The 25,716-nt window shown below is 46.8% G+C and overlaps 1 protein-coding gene across 1 annotated transcript in view; it reads right to left on the bottom strand.

The window, feature by feature from the left end:
- Window positions 1-25,716, bottom strand: part of heatr6 (HEAT repeat containing 6) — a 74,176-nt gene that overhangs the window by 7,520 nt on the left and 40,940 nt on the right. The window contains exons 14-18 of the mRNA XM_059655276.1: window positions 18,603-18,689; window positions 14,876-15,010; window positions 13,010-13,132; window positions 6,449-6,573; window positions 4,466-4,562 (exon numbers count right to left, since the gene is read on the bottom strand). Of these exons, the coding sequence (XP_059511259.1) occupies window positions 4,466-4,562; window positions 6,449-6,573; window positions 13,010-13,132; window positions 14,876-15,010; window positions 18,603-18,689 (567 nt within the window). The remainder of the gene's footprint in view (window positions 1-4,465; window positions 4,563-6,448; window positions 6,574-13,009; window positions 13,133-14,875; window positions 15,011-18,602; window positions 18,690-25,716) is intronic.

Consider the following 25,716-nt stretch of genomic DNA (forward strand, 5'->3'; position numbering starts at 1 on the left):
GCCACTGAAAAAAAAGCCTTCCAATATATACATAGGCACATCCGTGATCACAGGTATAAAGTGGAAGTTATCCCTTAAAACCTGTTGTGCATTTAGTTAGTAGATAGCTTGTTTAGACGGCTGAGTTGTACTGCAAGGAGGAGCAGTAAAAAAAAATGGTAACTCTACAATTAATTCTAAATGACCTGCAGTGAAGAGACAAATGTCAGTTCAAATCTCATATAGTCTCTGCAGCATCAATGGCAATCTTAAAATTTAATCTCCTATGAAGTAATCTCCATGGAGACCTGAAATAATTTTATTTGTGAAACAGCAAAATTCCTCTGAACCTTTGATCACTCAAATCATTTTGCTGATATTATCTGATATTGCTGCACTGTTTTCTTCCGTTCAGACATTCAAATGTTTTTACTTTGGAATCTGAGACTTACCCCTCGCCAACCACCCACTAAGGATCTTACACTCCCTTTCAGGTCCATAAATGAATTTCAGAATTATTGTACAAACAAAAAAGTACTGGAATTTCCCCTGTTTCATCCTGAGTATCTAGGCTCCAAGCTCATTATAATTGTCTGCATTCTAAACACGCCAATATCCAACAGCTAGTACATCAGAGAAACATATTGAATCATGACCAGAGGCGATCAGATGGCTACATTTAATTCCATCTTCTTCTAAATCTGTTGTGAGATACAGAATACTTTTCCAGAAGAGACGACATGCTTTGGCAGCTCATCCCATGCAGCAGCTGTAGCTGGGAAGAATGCACTGGGTCTCTCATTCACTTACTAATTGGTTTGCATGATTGCCATAGAAATGTATGCCCTTGATTGAAGTCATGTGGAATATCTGTATCACACTTTATGAACTGGCATTAATAATGCTGGAGTGGATACCAGTTTGATTTCCTATTGACTATAACATAAATGGTATTCATTAAATAAAACCTGTCAGGAACATTGTTTGCAGATTGTATATGGTCTGGTTGGATGCTCTGCTACTAGACATTCAGTCTAGAAAAACCCAATATAACCAATCTCCCAGCAAGAGACTGGACTAATTCAAAATTGATTCCTGAGAAAGCATTTCGTAGGTTGGTAGCCACATGTAAATCTCTGGTTCCTGCCCAGGTTGAAGACAGGTTTCCAAGAACAGAACAAAAAAGTAGCAAATTACTAACTGCATTCCTCTTTTTCTAGTACTTTGACAATGCAAGACTTACAGGTACCTGGTGGTCAATCTGCTTTGGCATTCCATACATCCAATCTACATGAAGTTTAATCTTCAGAGAGGAGCAAGTTATAGGGTTGGGATACATTTGAATCAGAGCAGGCAAATGTATAACGCAATTTGCATTTTAAGTCGCAAAGTTTGTCCTTGTTTGCATATATTCCATAATAAATTTATCTATCTATCTACATTTACATTGGAAATAGATTACGTAAACTTGTCATATTGTCATTAGATACAAAAAATGCTACAGCACTGTTACTTCCAGGAGGGTGTAGTTACAATGTGATAAATTTACATTTACAGAGACAATTTAATTATAAATGTGAACACAATTAATGACGGAAGCATATGCAGGTGTAAAAAAAAATTAAAGGTGGATACATATGGACTATCAGATCTCCTGGGTCAGACCAAATCAAATGTGCTGTTATAATATATGGTGGCAATCTGTTTATTATTCCCAGTGCCATGTGTTAGTGAATACAAAAATAGAAGGATGCAGCAAATGAACTGGTGGCTAGAGACGGTGCAGGAGGAAAGGCTTTAGATTTCTGAAGTCTTGGGACATGTCCATGGCAGGTGGGGTCTCTACAAGGAGGTCAGTTTACAGCTTAGCAGGACTGGGATCAATATCCTTGCAGGGAGATTTGCTGCTGTTGTCAGGCAGGGCTTAAACAAGCTTCAGCAAGAACAGAAAGTGCTGACAAACTCAGCAGGTCTGGCAGCTTCCATGGAGAGAAGAACAGAGTTAACGTTTTGAATCCAGGTCTGAGAAAAGGTCACTGGACACAAAACGTTAATTCTGTTTATCTCTCCACAGACCTGGGTTCGAAGAGTTTCTTCGGCATTTGCTATTTTTGTTTCAGATCTCCAGTATCTACAATTCTTTGTTTTGGCTCAATATAGGAACTTGAGATTGCATTCAGACAGAAGAACAAAGCTAGCAATGGTCCAAAGAAAAGTTAGAAATGAAACTGAAAGTCAACAGAAACAGAGGCAACATCAAATACAGAAAATGCTTATAAAGACAAAAATTAAAAGGTTTCAAAGGGTCACTCGACCTGAAACATTAACTCTGCTTTCTGTCCACAGATGCTGGCAGACCTGCTGAGCTTTTCCAGCAATCTCTATTTTTGTTTCTGATTTAAACATCTGCAGTTTTTTTGGTTTTTAAAAATTAAAGGCAGTTTGTCCAAATTTACATAGCATTTGCAACAAGGCAATTGCATTAACCGTACAAATAGAAGTAAATGGTTATTATTTGATTGCGCTTTCAGAGATACTGCTGCAGCCCAACCAAGATAGGAACTGAATATTCAAGAGTACTTGACATTTAGAAAGGATAGACAAATGGAAAAGAAGTTGGAGTAGAGCTTTTGGTATACGATGCGATTGATAGATTATTCACAGATCAGAAGATCAGAGTGTACAATCAGTTTGGCTGGAGTTAAGAAGCAAGAGATAGCGATCATTGAAAGGAATTATTCATAGGTCATCGTCAGCAATAGTAATGTAAGGCATCGTATAAATCAGGAAGTTAGAGGTGCATCTATGATGTATAATATAAGAACTCAAGGAGATTTCAATCTGCACATACAGACTGAGTGAATGTATTCAGCAATAAAGCTGCACAGGACAAGCTCAAGGTGTGTATTTTCTCTAGAACAGTATGTTGAGGAAGCAACTGGAGAAAGGGCAATTTAGATTGCGTATTTGTAATGAGAACAAGTTAATTAATAAACCTCACTGCAAGGGAGTCTTTACAGCAGAATGGTCATAATATGATGGAATTTAACATGAAGTTTGAAAGTGATAAAGTACAACCCAAAACTCGGGTCTGAAACCTAAACAAAGGAAACTAAAAAGGTAGGATGGACAATAAAGTGTGAAGCTGGATGAACACAGCAGGCCAAGCAGCATCTCAGGAGCACAAAAGCTGACGTTTTGGACCTAGACCCTTCATCAGAGCATGCTGCTTGGCCTGCTGTGTTCATCTAGCTTCACACTTTATTATCTTGGATTCTCCAGCATCTGCAGTTCCCATTATCTCAGGTAGGATGGACAGGTTGGTTTGTAGATTAGGAAACCACATTAAAGGTATATAGTGATAGGCAGACAATGGCTAGCATTTGAAGAATTGCTACATGGTTCACAACTAATATGTACTCCTTGAGCCACAAAAGCCTAACAGGAGAAGTGATCCAACAATGGCTAACAGAAGATGTTAAAGAATGTTACATAAAAGCAAGAGGATTGTAAAGTTGCCAAAAAGGTGGCAAAACTGAAGATTGGGAGAATTCTACAACTTTGCAAAGAAGAACTAAGTAACGTTAAAAAAGGAAAACATAATATTAAAGAAGACATGTGAGAAACATAAAATGGACTGTAAAAGCTGTAAATTAGAACACGAGATTGGATTGGCATGGATTGAAGTTGTGATAATGGCCAAATACAAGTAGGAAGAAAACAGGTCATTACAAAATCGGTATGCAAGACTAGTAGAGTATCGCAGGTTCGAGAGCTTGTGACCCAGCTATTCTTTATCCAAAACAAGGATCTGGATATTGGGACTAATTGCAATATTTCCAATTCTGCTGATGACAGAAGAGTATGTGGGTTTTGAGGAGGACATGACACAATGATAGGGGGAAAAATTTAGGATCAAGGGGCCAGATGGCCTACTCCAATTCCTACTTCCAACCGTAAAAACAGAATTATTACACCATGTACTATGAGCCTTGGCACTTAAGAAGGTACTATATCCCTTTAAGGAAGTAAAGTCTAACTGCTAGGTGAACAGGACCTTGGCTCATTCTAAGTTTAACTGCTGTTCGATTAGAAATGTTGCTAATGTTTAACGTACTCATCAGTTTCAGGCAGCAGCTGAGAATCACACAGCATCTTAAGATTATTTTTGCATCCCTGATAAAGTGTGGCATCTGTAACACCCTAACCAATCAATTTCAATGCAACACTGGCACAGTTCCCATGGCATAGGTAATGGTAACTTGGGGAAAATGCTGCATTATAGCAAAAGAGATGATACAAGTTTGTTATAAAGAAAGTAAGTGAAAGACTGAACAAGAATGACACAATACATAAGATTTCCTTAAGGCAGATAACCACAGAAAACAGAGAATGGGAGAATCAGAAGATGAGACAGAGAAAGGTACATAAATATTTAGAGAGAGGAAACACGAGAAGATTAGGTTTTCATCCATCAGTCTCGTACCTTATCTTTATCATTGGATGCATGTGTAGCTGATTTCAACATCTTCAGTAGCAGAACATCTGAAAACTCCTCTTGGAAACCCAGCCCCATGGATTCCCTGAGGAGATGTAAGGTAGTACAAGTGAATCATTTGAACATTAGATCAGAACCTTAAATAGCCACCTTCCTGACTATCTAACATTTTTACTACTCAAAGCCCTACATGAGTGTAGCTTCACTTCATGTTTGTTTTCCTACTTGTATAAATTAAGACAAATATTTAATACATCTAGGGTCTTATAGGATCCTCGTGTATGATTTAATTCTGCAAACTCCCAATTATCTGCTAATATTTGCTATGCACCAGCAAGGTCACCAAAGCTCCCCTCTATAACTGAGTGTCTTGGGTAACCCTAAATTTTGTCCTCCGTTTAATCCAGGTTCTTTGGGTTCTCTTGATAGATACCAGCTGAAACTCTCAGAAAATGGGTAGCCTGTTGGTGAGTATTCAGGTCAGAATTCAACCAGGCAAGAGCAAACGGACACCAGCAGACCCAGTGAGAATAGCGGTAGGCCCTTTAGCTAAACTGCTCTTTGAGACATACCAGCACTTGACCCCTGTGTTCATATTTAATCGTTGATTATTTCAGTAAACTCACCAGGTAGCATCTTTGAGTCGCTCCACAATGAAAATTTGCAAAGAATGAACCAGGACTTGCTCCAGAGATGAGAGAGCAGCCTTTGTTCATTGGTACACATATTTAAGGTTTTACTCCACCCAGCTCCATTTTGATTTTGCCCCCTTCCCCCTCACTGTAAATCTCCCCCACCTTTGATGGTTTGCCCTTAAAGGGCTTTACATGTAAACTAATCAATTACAAAACATGGGTGATTTATTGGTGGTGGCTAATAGATCAAAAAATTAATACCACAGGTGATTGGATAATAGAAAAACAATGTTCAGTTGTGTTAACAACAACTCTATACATAAAAGGGAGAAAAGGCTGTTTTTGTGCATCCTTATTTCAGTGTCAGGAAGCCTGGATTTAAGTCCGACCTACTCCAGAAGTGTGTAGTAGCATTTGAAACGGTTGATTAGAATATTCCTTGAACACTGCTGGCATTATCAGATAGTTGAAAAATCTTTTGTAGTGCTTTTGATTCCCTTCAGTCCCACGCTCCTGATCTCTGGGCATCCTAGAGAGGAGGGTGTCTGCAAGTCAGAGGTCCTCCTGATGCGTCTGCTTCTGGGCCTGAAAAAAGGGGCTGTTTTTGTGGCTCTTGTAACACAGTGGTGGAGGACCTACCTCTGGTCCAGAAGCCCCACCTGCTCCAGAGGTGTGCAATAGCAAGGTGATTTCAAGAAAAACTGCTTTTTGTCCCCCACAGGTGATTTGATGGTGGTGGGGAGGCGGGGGGGGCAGGGGATGGTTGGTTTACAGAAAGCTGTATGTGATAACACTTGCGGATAAAAGAAAAAAGGGAGAAAAAAAGGCTGTTTTTTTTCAGAAAGGGGAGCTGGTCAGGTAGGGGAGACAACAGACTCGGTTTGTATTGAATTACGGAAAGCCAAGAAAAAAAGAGTTTAATAAGACAGAATGTCTTCTGCTTCAGTAAACAGACGATTAGCAGTCTAACACACAATGAGTGGCTGCGACTTCAGTTACCTAATTCTGGAATACCATCCCTACAACACTCTGTCTCTCTCCTCTTTTTTTACCTCCTTCAAAATCTATTTCCTGGACCAAACTGTTGGTCATCTAGCTCAATAAATTGTTTATAGCTCAGTGTCATATTTTGTTTTGTAACATTTCTGTGAAGTACTTTCGGACATTTTATTATGTAAAAGGTGCTGCACAGGTTGTTGTAGTTATCTATGGCAGCTTCAATATACTGTCATCATGCCAAGGCTTTAATTCTAGTTCATTAACAAAACTCAGCAAGCCATGCCAACTCTGTACACTTGAAAAGGATGTAAACATAAAGAGAACCACAGAAACATACATGTTAGCAATTAAGGTGTCGGTGAGATTGCCCAGTGACCAGGCTGCCTTGGTACGAACGTTCAGGGATTTGTCATCCAAGGAAGTCAGGATGGCATTCGCAGTGTCAGCCACAAACATCACATCCTGTTGTGTGAAGAAAGAAAGTGGAATATAAGTGCTCCTTAAGGCAAATATGAAGGAACTTCAAGCTAATAAACCAATGCAGATAAAAATGCAACAATTTCATTTTAAATGAGGAATCTACTGCCATACTGAATTTATGCCTCTCCTATTACAATTCCAAACTCAGAAAGTGTACTTGTAGATATTGTCCTACCAACCTGATCAGAGATTTTACGACACATCTCTGACGTAGGCAGGGCTTGAACACAAGATACCAAAGTGTGGAGCTGGATGAACACAGCAGGCCAAGCAGCATCTCAGGAGCACAAAAGCTGACGTTTCGGGCCGAGACCCTTCATCAGAGACGGGGATGGGGAGAGGGTTCTGGAATAAATAGGGAGAGAGGGGGAGGCGGACCGAAGATGGAGAGAAAAGAAGATAGGTGGAGAGGCAAGCATAGGTGGGGAGGTAGGGAGGGGATAGGTCAGTCCAGGGAATACAGACAGGTCAAGGAGGCGGGATGACGTAGTAGGTAGGAAATGGAGGTGTGGCTTGAGGTGGGAGGAAGGGATGGGTGAGAGGAAGAACAGGTTAGGGAAGCAGAGACAGGCTGGGCTGGTTTTGGGATGCAGTGGGGCGAGGGGACGAGCTGGGCTAGTTTTGTAATGCAGTGGGAGGAGGGGAAGAACTGGGCTGGTTTTGGGATGCAGTGGAGGAAGGGGAGATTTTGAAGCTTGTGAAGTCCACATTGATACCATTGGGCTGCAGGGTTCCCAAGCGGAATATGAGTTGCTATTTCTGCAACCTTCAGGTGGCATCATTGTGGCACTGCAGGAGGCCCTTGATGGACATGTCGTCTGAGGAATGGGAGGGGGAGTTAAAACGGTTCGCGACTGGGAGGTGCAGTTGTTTATTGCGAATCGAGTGGAGGTGTTCTGCAAAGCGGTCCCCAAGCCTCCGCTTGGTTTCCCCAATGTAGAGAAAGCCACACCGGGTACAATGGATACAGTATGCCACATTGGCAGATGTGCAGGTGAACATCTGCTTAATATGGAAAGTCATCTTGGGGCCTGGGATGGGTGTGAGGGAGGAGGTGTGGGGGCAAGCGTAGCACTTCCTGCGGTTGCAGGGGAAGGTGCCGGGTGTGCTGGGGTTGGAGAGGAGTGTGGAGCTGACAAGGGAGTCACGGAGAGAGTGGTCTCTCTGGAAGGCAGACAAGGGTGGGGATGGAAAATTGGCTTGGGTGGTGGGGTCGGATTGTAGATGGTGGAAGTGTCGGAGGATGATGCGTTGTATCCGGAGGTTGGTGGGGTGGTATGTGAGAACGAGGGGGATCCTCTTAAGGCCTCCCCACCCCTCTCACCCACTCCAACCTCTCCCCCGCAGAACGGGCAGCCCTCCGCTCCCTCCACTCCAACCCCAACCTTACCATCAAGCCTGCAGACAAGGGAGGCGCAGTGGTAGTATGGCGCACTGACCTCTACATTGCCAAGGCCAAACGCCAACTCTCCGACACCTCCTCCTACCGCCCCCTTGATCATGACCCCAACCCCCCCCAAGCACCAAACCATCATCTCCAACGCCATCCATGACCTCATCACCTCAGGGGAACTCCCACCCACAGCCTCCAACCTTATTGTTCCCCAACCCTGCACGGCCCGTTTCTATCTCCTTCCCAAAATCCACAAACCTGCTTGCCCTGGTCGACCCATTGTCTCAGCCTGTTCCTGCCCCACCGAACTCATCTCCAACTATCTGGACTCCATTTTCTCCCCTTTGGTCCAGGAACTCTCCACCTATGTCCGTGACACCACCCACGCCCTCTACCTCCTCCAGAACTTCCAATTCCCTGACCCCCAACACCTCATTTTCACCATGGACGTCCAGTCCCTATACACCTGTATTCCTCATGCAGATGGCCTCAAGGCCCTCCGCTTCTTCCTGTCCTGCAGGCCCGACCAATCCCCCTCCACCGACACCCTCATCCGCCTAGCCGAACTTGTCCCCACCCTCAACAACTTCTCTTTCAATTCCTCCCACTTCCTACAGACAAAGGGGGTGGCCATGGGCATCCGCATGGGCCCAAGCTATGCCTGCCTCTTTGTAGGTTACGTGGAACAGTCCCTCTTCCGCACCTACACAGGCCCCAAACCCCATCACTTCCTCCGTTACATTGATGACTGTATCGGCGCCGCCTCTTGCTCCCAGAGGAGCTCGTACAGTTCATCCACTTCACCAACACCTTCCACCCCAACCTCAAGTTCACCTGGGCCATCTCCAACACATCCCTAACCTTCATGGACCTCTCAGGCCCCATCTCAGGTAACCAGCAAGAAACTGATTGCCATTTCAAGCCCACTGACTCCCACAGCTACCTAGAATACACCTCCTCCCACCAACCCTCCGGCAAAAATTCCATCCCCATTCCCAATTCCTCTGCCTCTGCCGCATCTGCTCCCAGGATGAGGCATTCCACTCGCGCACATCCCAGATGTCCACGTTCTTCCAGGACTGCAACTTTCCAACCGCAGTGGTCGAGAATGCCCTCGACCTCATCTCCTGCATTTCCCGCAACACATCCCTCACACCCCGCCCCCGCCACAACCGCCCCAAGAGGATCCCCCTCGTTCTCACATACCACCCCACCAACCTCCGGATACAACGCATCATCCTCCGATACTTCCACCATCTACAATCCGACCCCATCACCCAAGCCAATTTTCCATCCCCACCCTTGTCTGGCCTTCCGGAGAGACCACTCTCTCCATGGCTCCCTTGTCAGCTCCACACTCCTCTCCAACCCCAGCACACCCGGCACCTTCCCCTGCAACCGCAGGAAGTGCTACGCTTGCCCCCACACCTCCTCCCTCACCCCCATCCCAGGCCCCAAGACGATTTTCCATACTAAGCAGATGTTCACCTGCACATCTGCCAATGTGGCATACTGTATCCATTGTACCCGGTGTGTCTTCCTCTACATTGGGGAAACCAAGCGGAGGCTTGGGGACCGCTTTGCAGAACACCTCCACTCGATTCGCAATAAACAACTGCACCTCCCAGTCGCGAACCATTTTAACTCCCCCTCCCATTCCTCAGACGACATGTCCATCAAGGGCCTCCTGCAGTGCCACAATGATGCCACCTGAAGGTTGCAGGAATAGCAACTCATATTCCGCTTGGGAACCCTGCAGCCCAATGGTATCAATGTGGACTTCACAAGCTTCAAAATCTCTCCTTCCTCTACTGCATCCCAAAACCAGCCCAGTTCTTCCCCTCCTCCCACTGCAACACAACTAGCCCAGCTCGTCCCCTCGCCCCACTGCATCCCAAAACCAGCCCAGCCTGTCTCTGCTTCCCTAACCTGTTCTTCCTCTCACCCATCCCTTCCTCCCACCTCAAGCCGCACCTCCATTTCCTACCTACTACCTCATCCTGCCTCCTTGTCTTTCCTGGACTGACCTATCCCCTCCCTACCTCCCCACCTATACTCCTCTCCACCTATCTTCTTTTCTCTCCATCTTTGGTCCGCCACCCCCTCTCTCCCTATCTATTCCAGAACCCTCTCCCCATCCCCATCTCTGATGAAGGGTCTAGGCCCGAAACGTCAGCTTTTGTGCTCCTGAGATGCTGCTTGGCCTGCTGTGTTCATCCAGCCTCACACTTTGTTATCTTGGATTTTCCAGCATCTGCAGTTCCCATTATCACAGGACATGAACACAGACCTCTCTGGCATACTTGCATAATTTTACGAATTGGAAAATCAGCTAGCTTTGTTTCTTCTGTTATAAGGACTGCCACTGCTTGTCAATTTGTGTTTATTAATAGATATATTTATATTAGGAATTAGCCACGCCTCAGATAATAACACTTTCTCCTTTGAGTGTGAAAATTGTAGCTTCAAGTTCCACAAGCTAAGCGAAGTCAGGCTAACACTTCAGGGTTTCCTGCCTGTGGGAGTGCCATGCTTGTAGAGAGTCTGCTCTGTTCAATTAAAAGTTAAACAGAGGCTCCAGCTTCTCTTTGAAACAAATAGACTCCACAGCGCTATTGTGCAGAAGAGATGAAAGACTCTCCTTAACATAGTATCCTGGCATACATTTATCCCTCAATCAGTAAGGTTAAAACAATTACCTGTTTACTAATACAGAGCCATTGTGAAATCTTGCTGTTCACTAGCTATCACTCACTTAAGTGGTGTCTGCAATTCCCACCTGCAAGTTCCCCTCCGAGCCACACACCATACTGATTTGGAACTATATTGCCATTCCTTCACAATCCTTAAATGCGAAGTGATGCATTTGGGAAGGTCGAACTTACGTACTGAATATAGGATTAAAGGCAGGATTCTCGGCAGTGTGGAGGAACAGTGGGATCTTGGTGTTCAAGTGCATAGCTCTCTCAAAGTTGCCACCCAGGTGGATAAGGTTGTTAAGAAAGCATTTGGTGTTTTGGCTTTCATTAACAGGGGGATCGAGTTTTTAAGAGCCGCGAGGTTATGCTGCAGCTCTACAAAACCCTGGTGAGACCACACTTGGAATATTGTGTCCAGTTCTGGTCGCCCTATTATAGGAAAGATGTAGAGGCTTTGGAGAGGGTGCAAAGGAGGTTTACCAGGATGCTGCCTGGACTGGAGGGCTTGTCTTATGAGGAGAGGTTGACTGAGCTCGGACTTTTCTCTCTGGAGAGAAGGAGGAAGAGAGGTGACCTGATCGAGGCGTACAAGGTAATGAGAGGCATGGATAGAGTCGATAGCCAGAGACTTTTCCCCAGAACAGGATTGACTGCCACGAGGGGTCATAGTTTTAAGGTGTTAGGAGGAAGGTATAGCGGAAACGTCAGAGGGAGGTTCTTCACCCAGAGAGTTGTGAGCGCATGGAATAGTTTACCAGTGGTAGTCGTGGAAGTGGAGTCATTAGTGACATTTAAGTGACTGCTGGACATGCACATGGACAGCAGTAAATTGAGGGGAATGTAGGCTAGGTTATTTTATTTTTGGATTAGGATTATCCCACGGCACAACATCGTGGGCTGAAGGGCCTGTACTGTGCTGTACTTTTCTATGTTCTGTGTTCTATCACTCTATCAATATCCTGGAACTCCCTTCCAAACAGCAGTTTGGACGTCCCTACACCTCAAGGACTGCAGCAATTCAAGAAGGTGACTCACCACCACCTTCTCAATGACAAGTAGAGATGGACAACAAATACTGACTTAGCCTGAGATGCCCACATTGCATCAATGAACTTTAGAAGATATAGAAATGCAAGTTCTTTCTTCATTTCCTCGCAACTCAAATTCACCAGAAATTGAGCTAAGGTTATCCAAAATAATTTTCTGTGGAGAAGAAGGGAAAACTTCATCCACTCCAAAGCAAAATTTTAAAGGTATGAGAAAAATTGTCCACCCTACTGCACCACTTGTTCCCTCCAATAATTTCCAACAACAAACTTTCAGCGTGTGTTAGTCAAAGTCTATTTCTACAACCTTGTGCAATACTTTACAACCTCACCCATCAACGGCAGCCATGTGGAAAAATGCTTTGTCCATTGATTATGGAGCTTCCACAGAAAAGGTTAAGATAGACAAAATGAGTTTGAGGTAAGTCTTCAACAAGAGTACGGAAAAGGAATTAAAATGAAACAAAATGTGGCAAGAATCTTATTTCATGTTATCGGGGCAAAGAGGAATTCAGGGGCCAAGAATTTAGGCAGATTAATGATTTAATTTCAGCCTTAATGAGGCACTGTTCCCTGCTGAGCGGGTCATAATAGAAACTGCGTGATACAGGAGGCAAGAAATAGATCAAATGCAGAAAACTCATCAGGCCATAAACTACATAATTGTAGCAATATACATCCACGAAACTTCAGTAAAATAGTATCTATACTTGCAAAGGCCTGTGTAGTTCTTTATAATTCCCATTACAACATCTGCATGTGTGTAAGAAGCACTAACAGTTTCACAATAACTGAATAAAAACACGTTTCAAAATTTAGTAAATGTATGCGACAAGGGGTATGGATTGTACAACGGGCAGAGGATGCTTAACAGAAATATTTTATTAGTCCAGGATTGGATGTTGGTCACAGATGGCCAAACATCAACAGATATTTTATGTACAAATCCTTTGTGCTCCTAGCCCTGCTCATTTATCAAGTACTGAAGTGCATTTTTTTTTTATTTTTCTGCCCCGAGTTTCTCCCCTTTTCTTGAATGGGTACAGTTCAATTGGTAGCCACTATTCTTTCACTCATGCAGTCACTATTAATGCAAGCATCTCAGTAGTCACATTTCCTTTGTCTTTAAGTTTGTGAAGCACCAAATATCAGCAACCAGAGATGATTTTATACCCTTCAGTGCCACATGGACACACAGTCTATCACCAAGTCATGATGAAATCTCTACAGCTAGTAAATCAGGCTGTGCATCTAACGGTGTAACTGTAAGATGTACTGACCTGTCGGAGCGAGGGGAAGAGGATGTAAACACCCAGGGCTCGCACCGCAGCTGCCTTGACCAGAGGATGTTCACTGTGATTGAGCCCGAGCAGCATGGTTATGCACAGAATCTGCTTTTCATTCTAACAAGACAATTCCGTTACATTACTGTTAAAATCCATAGTTAAACAGTTCATTTAGATACAACACTTACACTCATCTATAAACGCTAATTTCTACATTAATCCCTTTCGCTACTAAATTCTCTCTTCTTTTGTTTCACAGTAAGATAACCAATGTGCTCTTCTCTGGAGGTACGAAGGCATGCAGGGGTAACAAGCACACAGACTGCCAGCTCACTAATACCCCACCCAAGTGGTTATTCCACATGTGGGATTCTAGAAAGTCAGTTCAAAAATGACCTTCAACCAGAGACAGACTTCTCCTGTGAAGACAATTCTGATCTTCCTCCACCAGCAACAAGAACTAGCTTGTCATCAGAGAGACCAGGAACGTAAGCTCTTAGTTTCCCTCTCTGGTGCATACGTCAATGGCTAATTATTGTGTGCCCAATGTGGTGCTGCCAATTTGGATAGTAAAAAGGCCAAGTGTGAAACTTGTATCCCCCAGCAAATGTTGCAATGTCAAACTGAATAGTACTCATTTATACTTCACTCTATTGTCTACCCATTTTAATTTTGCATATACCTATGATGGTATTCATAGTTCTTCCATTTCTCATCTCGCAGAGTTGGTGCGCCCCAGGAACCAGGGCCTTTTGAGTAAAATACTCCCATTTTATTGCTATGTCCCTCTGGAAATGGACACTGCAACACAAATGATTACTGGTAGCCAAGTACAGAATAACAGTCTAGCAATTTGCCTGAGTTTTCTCAAAATAGTATAATATCTTTCATTTTCAATTTTCCAGCCTTTATCAATTTTATTTGAAGTGTGTAGCACGATTGGTGTGGATAAAATGTTTCCCCTGGCTGGTAAGTCTAGAAGGTGCGGGTCGCAGTTTCAGAATAAGGGGTAGGCCACTGAAGACTGAGATGAGGAGGAATTTCCTCAATTAGAAGATGGTGAATCTTTGGAATCATCAACCCCCGAATGACTATGGAAACTCAATCATGGAACACGCTCAAGATTTAGAAACTGATAAATTTTTCGATATTGAGGACATCAACTGTGGGGATAGTTGAGAAAAAAAAATGGCACAAAGCTGGATCAGTAGCCATGATATTTGAATGCTGAAGCTGGGTCAAGGAGCTGAATGGTCTACTGTTTCCTACTGGGTCCCGTTCATATGTTTCTAAACTTAGTTATGTGGGCAAAGGTAATAGGCATCTCAGCAATCACCCAAGTCATCCACAATTCACCCAGCCATGTTGCCAATAGGGTTATAATGAATTTGATGCTTTGGCAAGATAGAAGAATCATATGGGCACAGAAGCTAAGTCTTGCTCTTGTAAACAGGGCTCTCCGTTCATGTCCCTCTCCAGGGTTTGAAACAATAACCTATTCAGTGCAGAACTGAATAAGTGCCACATGGTCATAAATCGTTTAAATGAGGCCTCTAAGTGCTCGCAGTGCTGGTGCGGTTTTCAGAATAACAGTCAGTCCTCAATCAACTCCACCAAATACACATTATCTCATTCATTCATCCCTTGTCCTGTGCAAAACAGCTACTGTATTTACTTTCCTAACAACATGCACTGCATTTCAGCTTATTTGACATTTTGGAGCGATGTGATGACAGTATACATTCCATATGATTTTTTTTCCCAATAGGACATACAATAAAGCTTTACCCTATTCTAACAAGGCCTAAGTACAGCAAGAAAAGAAGTATGTAGTTATCTGTATTTCTCTGTCATTCTTACTGGAAGCCTGTTAAAAGCCTCTGGTAAAATTGAAGAAATTGCATCACAGGTGCTGGTCTGGAGCGTAGGATGTTCATCATTCTGTAATGCTCCTGGCAAAGGACCATTCAACATTCTGGACCAGAAGGTCACAACCTGCAATGGAAGAGATGATCCCACCTCAGTATACAAAATAGACCCGGATAGGAAGAACTTGTGCTGAACAGTCTAATGAAACAGTTTAGTTGGAAACCACAGTTAGTGAGCACATACTCGCTATAAATGCTTCAATTGAAGAGGTGTGATCATTACATAGCTCCGATCCTAAGTTGTTCTGATTCTATTCATGGACCAATAATGTCATGTGCTCTTTTGCTTTCTCAAAAAATCAGATTCTACAATAAAGTAGTTGCTGTGGCCTTACCAGGCTATAGGATTGCTTTCTCATTATTTACCTGTAGGACCTGGGCATTGCTAGCTGGCCAGGATTTATTGCCTGTCCATTGCTGCCCACGAACGGAATGGCTCATTAGGGCATTTCAGAAGGTAGTTGAGTCAGCCACAATACTGTGCATCTCGAGTAACATGTAGGATGGCAGAGTTCCTTCCCTGAAGGATGAGTGACTGCTGGTTTAACCATGAGTCCTTCATGCTAACCTCAGCCAGTGTGGGAATCAAATCCAAACTACTGATATCACTCTGTATCATAAACCAACAGTCCAACTGACTGAGCCAAACCGATCTGACAACAAAAATGTCTCAGCTTTGTTCTCAATTCACCCTGTGTGGCATGTTGACATTGAGCGCTCAGCCATGCCATTTTAGAGCAGCAGATGGGAATTACTCACAGAGGGTAATATTACTGGAGGCAGGCCCGTCCTAGGCTAATCAGGCAGAAACTGCTTGAAAATAAATATTTAGTTCAATCCATGTTCGCTGCTGAGTTAGATGATCTAAGATAGCCATCAAGGGGCTGTGATTAGCAGGAGCAGTTTAGAAATAGGAAATTCCACCAGAAAAACTCAACTCTGATGAGTAGTGAATGGATGTTGCCATCCTTGAAAGGGTCAGACACAGCAGGATCAGAAACAATCATATACTATCCTCTGGATAATACGCTGATCCTGAGGGCCTGGGTCTCATGAACCAATCCCCCATGAACAGGGGTCATAGAACATAGAACATAGAACAGTACAGCACAGAACAGGCCCTTCAGCCCACAATGTTGTGCCGACCATTGATCCTCAGGTATGCACCCTCAAATTTCTGTGACCATATGCATGTCCAGCAGTCTCTTAAATAACCCCAATGACCTTGCTTCCACAACTGCTGCTGGCAACGCATTCCATGCTCTCACAACTCTCTGTGTAAAGAACCCGCCTCTGACATCCCCGCTATACTTTCCACCAACCAGCTTAAAACTATGACCCCTCGTGCTAGCCATTTCTGCCCTGGGAAATAATCTCTGGCTATCAACTCTATCTAGGCCTCTCATTATCTTGTATACCTCAATTAGGTCCCCTCTCCTCCTCCTTTTCTCCAATGAAAAGAGACCAAGCTCAGTCAACCTCTCTTCATAAGATAAGCCCTCCAGTCCAGGCAGCATCCTGGTAAACCTCCTCTGAACCCTCTCCAAAGCATCCACATCTTTCCTATAATACGGCGACCAGAACTGGACGCAGTATTCCAAATGCGGTCTAACCAAAGCTTTATAGAGCTGCAACGAGATCTCACGACTCTTAAACTCAATCCCCCTGTTAATGAAAGCCAAAACACCATATGCTTTCTTAACAACCCTGTCCACTTGGGTGGCCATTTTAAGGGATCTATGTATCTGCACACCAAGATCCCTCTGTTCCTCCACACTGCCAAGAATCCTATCCTTAATCCTGTACTCAGCTTTCAAATTCGACCTTCCAAAATGCATCACCTCGCATTTATCCAGGTTGAACTCCATCTGCCACCTCTCAGCCCATCTCTGCATCCTGTCAATGTCCCGCTGCAGCCTACAACAGCCCTCTATACTGTCAACTACACCTCCGACCTTTGTGTCGTCTGCAAACTTGCTGACCCATCCTTCAATCCCCTCATCCAAGTCATTAATAAAAATTACAAAACAGTAGAGGCCCATGGACAGAGCCCTGTGGATCACCACTCACCACTGACTTCCAGGCAGAATATTTTCCTTCTACTACCACTCGCTGTCTTCTGTTGGCCAGCCAATTCTGTATCCAAGCAGCTAAGTTCCCCTGTATCCCATTCCTCCTGACCTTCTGAATGAGCCTACCATGGGGAACCTTATCAAATGCCTTACTGAAGTCCATATACACCACATCCACAGCTCGACCCTCATCAACTTTTCTAGTCACATCCTCAAAAAACTCGATAAGGTTTGTGAGGCATGACCTACCCCTCACAAAGCCGTGTTGACTGTGTTTGATCAAGCCATGCTCCTCCAGATGGTCAAAAATCCTATCCCTCAAAATCCTTTCTAACACCTTGCAGACGACAGACGTGAGACTTACTGGTCTGTAATTGCCGGGGATTTCCCTATTTCCTTTCTTGAAGAGAGGAATTACATTTGCCTCTCTCCAGTCCTCAGGTACGACTCCAGTGGAGAGCGAGGATGCAAAGATCTTCACAAGTGGCGAAGCAATTTCATTTCTCGCTTCCCAAAGCAGCCGAGGACAAATCTGGTCCGGGCCTGGCGACTTGTCAATCTTAACGTTTGACAACATTTTCAGCACATCAGCTTCCTCTATCTCTATCCATTCCAGCATGCACACCTGCTCTTCAAAGGTCTCATTCACCACAAAGTTCGTTTCTTTCATAAAGACAGAAGCAAAAAACTCACTTAGGGCTTCCCCTACATCCTCGGACTCCACACACAAGTTCCCTATGCTATCCCTGATCGGCCCTACTCTTTCTTTGACCATTCTCTTATTCCTCACATAAGTGTAAAATGCCTTTGTGTTTTCCCTGATTCCTTCTGCCAAGCCTTTCTCATGCCCCCTCCTGGCTCTCCTCAGACCTTTTTTGAGCTCCTTCCTTGCCTGCGAGTAATCCTCTCTAGCTGAACTTGACCCTAGCTTCCTCCACCTTATGTAAGCTACCTTCTTCCTTTTCACAAGAAGCTCCACCACTCTTGTCATCCAAGGTTCCTTTATCTTACCCCTTCTTGCCTGTCTCAGAGGGGCATATTTACTCATCACTCGCAACAACTGTTCCTTAAACAAACAGTCTCCACATGTCTATAGTTCCCTTACCTTGGAACAATTGCTCCCAGTCCATGCTTCCTAACTCGTGTCTAATCGCGTCATAGTTTCCTCTTCCCCAATTAAATATCCTCCCATTTTGCCTAATCCTCTCCTTCTCCATAGCTATGGAGAATGTGAGGCAGTTATGGTCACTATCACCAAAATGCTCTCCCACCACAAGATCTGAAACCTGCCCTGGCTCGTTTCCGAGCACCAAGTCTAGAATGGCCTCTCCCCTCGTCGGCCTGTCAACGTACTGCGTTAGGAAACCCTCCTGAACACACCTTACATAGTCAGTACATAACTGGGGAGATAACTGGTTCAGAAAATTCATGTTGTGGGATAGCACCACCATAAAGAAAAGATAAAATTATTTGATAAAAATACATGTCAGTTGATTCCGCTTTATTCTAACTCTCTATTGAACTGTCACAGCAAATTATGAAGACAAAGCAAAAACCAAACTAGTGAGAGACAAGGTGATAACATACCTGGTTGACAAGCACCCTGTCACTGAAGGGTGTGGGAGAGTCCAGCTTATGTTGCTGGACAATCCCTGAGCCTATCTCCTCCAGCAGCTGAAAAAAAACACAACATTTTTCAGAGAGTTGCATGTTCCCATGAGGCAGGATTAGATGTCTGGATATGGTCCTCGCTGCAGGAGGAGCTGCAGTGTGGTGGAGACAGGATCAGAGAGAAACAGATGGGGACACACTGAAGAAAGAGTATGTAATGTCTCTCCAAGGTGGGTCCTTTTACTCTCTAATTTTCTCTCTGCAATCTAATTCACCAGTGTGCAGTTAATGAGCAGTGGTCATTTTCCAGTGCTTCTCCGTGGTAATCGTCCACATTTAGCCTTCACATCTAGCTAAACTGGCTGCAGCACAGCACAATTCCAAGAGAATGATCAAATCAAAACAGAATTCCTCCAATCTTTATCGCCACACACCACTGCAATCCTCTATCAAGTATTTCTTTTTAAGTTGCAGCAGTGGTCAAATATTAGCACCAGGCTGACAGATGCTCCATAGACACATACTGCTCTTCTGTACTGGTCTTGATAAGAAAGTGAACATTTTAACATCATAATGTACATGTTGGGCAGGAGTTAAAGTTGCATTAACTTTAAATTGATATCGGTGAGGGAACTTAGTACACTGGAAGCTGCTTTTAAATTCTACTACCAAGTCAAAATATTTGGGCATAAAAATACTGCCTGACTAAATGCACTGGACACATCAAAATCTAAACTGTGAAGGGCATAATACTTTTATAGCTAAAGACTGCAGAAGAGAAGGGGCACCTTCTTCAAAATCAAGAATGTGGATTATTAGCTTAGCTAGACCAGGAATGTACCATGTCTCACCATGAATCTGTTTTTGGTAAATTAACCTCAACCAGAACAGTCAGGGGAGCAACAATTGACATCAGGAACTCTGGTCCAGGAACAAGACAATGAATTAAATCAGGCAGTGGTTCAACACCACTCCAGTTGGCAAACATATCTGGTGAAGTCAGATGTGTCGGAGATTTCTTCATAGTCAAAATGGCCAGTGTCTAGGGTTATGCAGAGGCAGTGGCCAATATATGAGGCATTGACATGAAAAAGTGGAAAAGTATCTGCCAGACAGCAATGGGAAAAAAAACGGGAGGAGAAAAGTTAAAAATTGGCTAGTTCCATTCAGGTGATATTTCCATGCTCCTATTTCTAATCTACATTATACCACGAGTCACAGAACATAGAACTGTACAGCACAGAAACAGGCCCTTTGGCCCACAATGTTGTGCCGAACATGACACCAAATTAAATTAATCTCTTCTGCCTGTCCTTGGTCCATATCCCTCCATTCCTTGCATATACATGTGCTTATCTGTAAGTCCCTTGAACGCCCCTATTGTATCTGCCTCCACCACCACCCCTGGCAACACATCCCAGACTCCTATCACTTTCTGTATAAAAACTTGCCCATCATATTTCCTTGAACTCCCCCCCAAACTTTAATATATGCCCCACGGTATTATACATTCAACTCTGGGAAAAAGATTCTGATCTCTTCTGCATCTCATAATTTTATTGACTTCTATCAATTCTCTCCTCAGTCTCTGCCGGTCCAGAGAAAACAACCCTCGGGTTGTTTACTAGCCTCTCCTTATTGCTCATACCCTCTAATCCAGGCAGCATCCTGGTAAATCTCTTTTGCACCCTCTCCAAAACCTCCACATCCTTCGTGTAATGTGGCGACCAGAATTGGACACAATACTCTTAAGTGTGGCCTAACCAAAGTCTTATAAATTTGCAGCATGACATCCTGTCATCTACAAAATACCTTGCAAGAACTGTGACAAACACTACATTGGACAAACTGGCAGAAAGCTAGCCACCAGGATACATGAACATCAACTAGCCACAAAACGACACGACCCACTATCACTCGTATCCTTACATACAGATGAGGAAGGACACCACTTTGATTGGGACAACATGTCCATCCCAGGACAAGCCAAACAGAGACACGCACGAGAATTCCTAGAAGCATGGCATTCCAACCAGAACTCCATCAACAAACACATTGATTTGGAGCCCATCTACCATCCCCTGAGAAAAAGAACAGGAAATGACATCACCAATGCAGGAAATGACATCACCAATCCAAGGAAACCTAACCAGATAAATAGAAAGCGGGACATAACAACAGCGCTTCGTCGGAGGCTCTCTGATGATGTTACCTAGAATGGTGACGAAATGTCTGGGAACAAACCTTCAAGCTCAGTGAACCAGCTTACATCTGGAACAACATAAAGACCCACTCTCTTGTGGACCGAGAGGAGGAGAGCGCTGTGTTGGAGGTGAAAGGAAGACGTCGGGTTGGCTGTGCACCCTTGCAACCAGTGGATCTTAACGCTGGCTTCGGCCTAACGCTGGTTCAGGGCAGCAGCCATCCTGCAACGATGGCTGCGGCAAGTGCTCGTGCCCCAGGTCAAGAGGTCCGGAACGCCAGTCATGTTTCCGTAAAGAAGGTGGATGAAAGTGCACCTGTGGACCGCACCTTCTTCGTGAAGAGGGTCCTGTTGGACTGTTGCGGGTTCGCTGCTGCGGACATTTACTGCCTGCAGGATTTCCCCGGAGGAGGTTTTTACGATGTGACCTTCAGGAGTGCCAAGCTTTGCGAGCACTTCCTGGAGGTTTTCAAGGAGAAAGGAGGTGAGGGCCCCCTCTCTGTATTGACCGCTGTCCTGCTGTTTGTGATGCCAGCGCAGAGGAGCCGTATGGTGACTGTACACATGTACAACCCGCATGTGCCAGCAGTTGACGTCCTGACCTTCCTTGGAAGGTACGTGAAGGTGGAAGGGGACCTAACTGACATCATGGACCCCTTTGGCATCTGAACCAGTAAGAGGCAGGTCAAGGTGACGCTGAGGATGGGCGCGGACGGGATCGTCGTACACCCACCATCCAGCTTCGCGATCGGCGGGAGCAAGGGCTACCTGACCTATGCAGGGCAACCTAAAGTCTGCCATGCCTGTGGTAGGTCAGGTCACGTGGCGGCCGACTACAAAGCCACCATCTGCAGGGAGGAGGGACACCTTGCAAAGGATTGCCCACGAGAGAAAAGCTGCAACCTTTGCGGGGAAGCGGGCCACCTCTATAGGGCATGCCCGCAGCGGGGGACCACCTATGCCCAGGTCGCCGGCAGGGGCAATGCGGGGCCGGCCCCCCCGGAGGAGAGGAAGGCACCAGGGCCCAGCAAGGACCCCACTAATGTGGAGGGCCAGGTCGTGCAGGAGGGCCCAGCCCCGCAGGATGGGCCAGAGGCCAGCAAAGCGCCCCTGCAGGCTCCGCTCCCCCCCGACAACCTGGAGTCGATGGAGGTGGCGGCGACAGGCGACCCAGGGGAGTGGACGACGGTCCAGAAAGCGAGGAGGAAGGTGCGTCGACGGGCCCAGGAACCGCAACCATCAGGCGGGAAAAGGCAGCTACAGGGGGGCTATAAGAGCTCCTCTGACGAGGGGGATTCGGAGAGGGCCCGCTCGAAGCAGAAGTTAAAGATCTCGAGGGAGAAGGAAAGCAGCACCACGCTTCCAGGTGACGGGAGGCATCCTGAGGCTCCCTCCGACACCCAGTCAAGTGCCGCTGGGGCACTGGAGGGCCCCCCGGAACCTCCAGGCGGGAAGGAGGAAACAGCGCGTCCTCAGCCTGACCCAGAGCCGGACCCTCCTGCCTCTGCACCCCTGACGGGGGAATGCCACCCGGAAGGCAGCACGGACGGTTTCCTGAGCCCGGAGAGCGTCCAGCAGTTAGCCCGGGCAATGGGCATGAAGGGACTGATGGAGGGGCTGGACCTTGGACTTGGGGAGGGTACTGCAGTGACTGCCCACAATCGGGGTATGAGTTGCGAGCATTAATGTGCGCAGTGTCAAGTCCACCGCAAGATGTGTATCCACGTTGGCCTACCTGACCACTGTCAAGGCAGACCTCCTGTTTCTGCAGGAGTGCGGAATACTGCACCTCGGCAAGTACGGGAAATGGTCCGGCGCCTGGACCTGTGGGCCTTCGATCTGGTCGGGGGGTGACAACTGTCGCTCCTCGGGCCTGGCTATTCTCTTCACCATCTCTCTAGTTCGGGGGGGGGGGGGGGGGGGGGAGCGCCTCCTCATGGCTGACGTCACCTACAGGAACGCTCCCCTGAGGCTGATCAACGTGTACGCCCCAGCGGTACGGAGTGAGCGGTTGGCCGTCCTGCAGCGGCTTCCACCCCTGCTGGCTACGTCCAGGCCGGTCATCCTAGGCGGAGACTTCAACTGCATCATCGATGCAGATGGAAGATCTGGCGTGGGGACAGCGGGTGGGGGGAGTCAACTGGACATCACGTCCAGATTCCTGATGGGCACGGTGAAGGACGCCAAGCTGCTCGACGTCTTCAGCACCCCTGCAGACGGAGCGCAGCGGAGATACACCTGGTCGCGGCCAAACGGGTCTATTCGCTCAAGGATAGACTTCCTGTTTGTGTCACGGGCGTTCTCGGTCAGGTCCATCGGCGTCGAGCCGGTGTTCTTCTCTGACCACTGCCTCCTGCTGGCCGACTGTCACTTACAGGACGACCAGCCGGCCGGCAAGGGGACGTGGAAGCTCAACACGACTCTGTTGACCCCAGAGAACGTCGAGGAGCTTAAGAGGGAGTACACCGTTTGGAGAACCGTGAAACCCCTCTTTGAGTCTCCGGGTGACTGGTGGGAGATGGTGAAGGAGAACATCAAGAGGTTCTTTGTCCTCAAGGATGTTCGGAAGGTGAGAGAGAGGCGGGGAAAGCTGTCACGACTCCAGAAAAGGGTGCAGAACCTGCTCCTTCTGCAGTTGATGGGGGTCAATGTCACGGAGGACCTCCGCGATGTGAGGGGCCAGCAAGCCTCGCTCTTTGCCGCGGAGGCCTCCAGGATAATCTTCCGGTCCAGGGTCCGCTCCGTGGAGCAGGACGAGATGTGCTCGCGTTTCTTCTTTCAGAATGTGCACAAAGAGAGCTCTGTGCTTAGCCGGCTGAAGGAGGACGACGGCTCGGTGACGTCGTCTCGGTCCGACATTTTGAGGATCAGCAGATCCTTCTGTGCCAGACTGTACGACACGAAGCCCACGGACAGCACGGCCTCCGAGTTGTTCCTGTCGTCTATCACGGAGTTCTTAGACAACGGCACGAGGGAGTGGCTGGACCGGCCAATATCCCTGGACGAACTGACCAGAGCCCTCAAGTCCTTGGAGAGGAATACGACTCCCGGGAGCGACAGCTTACCGGTCGAGCTGTATTCCGCTCTGTGGGACCTGGTCGGCCAGGACCTGCTGGAGGTGTACGATAGTGCGCTTCGGGCAGGGGAAATGTGCAAGTCCATGAGGAAGTGCATCATCACCCTCATTTACAAGAGGAAGGGGGAGAGGGAAGAAATTAAGAATTGGCGTCACATTTCACTATTGAACGTGGACTACAAAATCCTGGCCAAGGTCATAGCCAACCGGGTCAGGTCTGTCCTGGAGTCGGTGATTCACCCTGACCAAACCTGTGCTCTGCCGGGCAGGAAGATCGCTGAGAGCCTCGCGCTCATCAGGGATACGATCGCCTAAGTACAGGACAGGCGGGTGGACACCTGCCTCGTCAGCCTGGACCAGGAGAAGGCCTTCGACAGGGTCTCTCACGCTTACACGAGGGACGTCCTCTCCAAATTGGGGTTTGGGGAAGGCATCCGCAATTGGATCCGCCTGCTCTACGCCAACATCGTTAGCGCAGTCTCGATCAACAGGTGGGAATCGGACAGTTTTCCTGTCAGATCAGGAGTCAGGCAGGGCTGTCTGCTCTCTCCTGCCTTGTTCGTGTGCTGTGTGGAGCCCTTCGCTGCATCCATCAGGAAGGACGTGAGCCTGAAGGGCGTGACTATCCCAGGCAGCGGAGGCCTTCAGGTCAAGACCTCCCTGTACATGGACGATGTCGCCGTCTTCTGCACAGATCGTCGGTAGGTTAGTAGGCTATTGGACATCTGCGGCCAGTTTGAACTGGCCTCGGGTGCCAAAGTCAATAGGGGTAAGAGCGAGGTCATGTTCTTCAGGAACTGTGACGACCACTCCTTCATCCCCTTCACCATCAGGACAGACTATCTGAAGGTGCTGGGTGTTTGGTTTGGTGGAGCTGGGGCATGCACTAAGACTTGGGAGGAGCGTATCACCAAACTGAAGCAGAAGCTGGGCAGGTGGAGCTCCGGTCCCTCTCCATCGCGGGTAAGAACCTGGTTGTCAGGTGCGAGGGGCTTTCGGTACTGTTGTATGTGGCGCAGGCCTGGCCTATTCCCTGGACCTGGGCCGCTGCAGTCACCCGGGCCATCTTCCACTTCATTTGGGGGTCGAGGATGGCCCGGGTCCGCAGGGACACCGTGTACAAAGAACTGGAGAATGGGGGAAAGGGCGTACCGAACGCCACCCTCGCCCTGACGGCTACCTTTGTGTGTGGCTGCATCAAGCTGTGCGTAGATCCTCAGTACGCAAAACACCAAGTGTCACTACTTACTGAGGTTCTACCTGTCCCCGGTGTTGCGAAGGATGGGCCTGGCCTCGTTGCCACGGAACGCTCCGAGTAGTTGGACCGTTCCGTACCACCTGTCCTTCGTGGAGAAATTTTTGAAAGGAAACACCTTTGACCACAAGGCCGTCAGGCAGTGGTCAGCACGTAGTATCCTCAGGACCCTTCGGGAAAAGGAGAGGGTGGATCCCATCGTGTGGTTCCCCACGCAGACTGCCAAAGTCGTTTGGCAGAATGCCTCATCGCCAGAACTTTCAAACAAGCACAAGGACATTGCTTGGCTGGCGGTGAGAGGGGCTCTGCCAGTGAGATCCTTTATGCATACCCGGAATCTCTGCGCCACCGCACACTGCCCTCGAGGTGGCTGCGGGGGGGACGAGACTGTCGATCACCTCCTTCTGGAGCGTGCCTATGCGCAGGAGGTCTGGAGGGGGATGCAGTGGTATTTGTCGAGGTTCGTTCCGAGCAGCTCCATGACGCGGGACTCCGTGCTCTACGGGCTGTTTCCCGGGACGCACACCGAGACCAACATCAACTGCGCCTGGAGGAC

The sequence above is a fragment of the Stegostoma tigrinum genome, chromosome 27 (assembly GCF_030684315.1).
Source record: "Stegostoma tigrinum isolate sSteTig4 chromosome 27, sSteTig4.hap1, whole genome shotgun sequence".
NCBI lineage: Eukaryota > Metazoa > Chordata > Chondrichthyes > Orectolobiformes > Stegostomatidae > Stegostoma > Stegostoma tigrinum.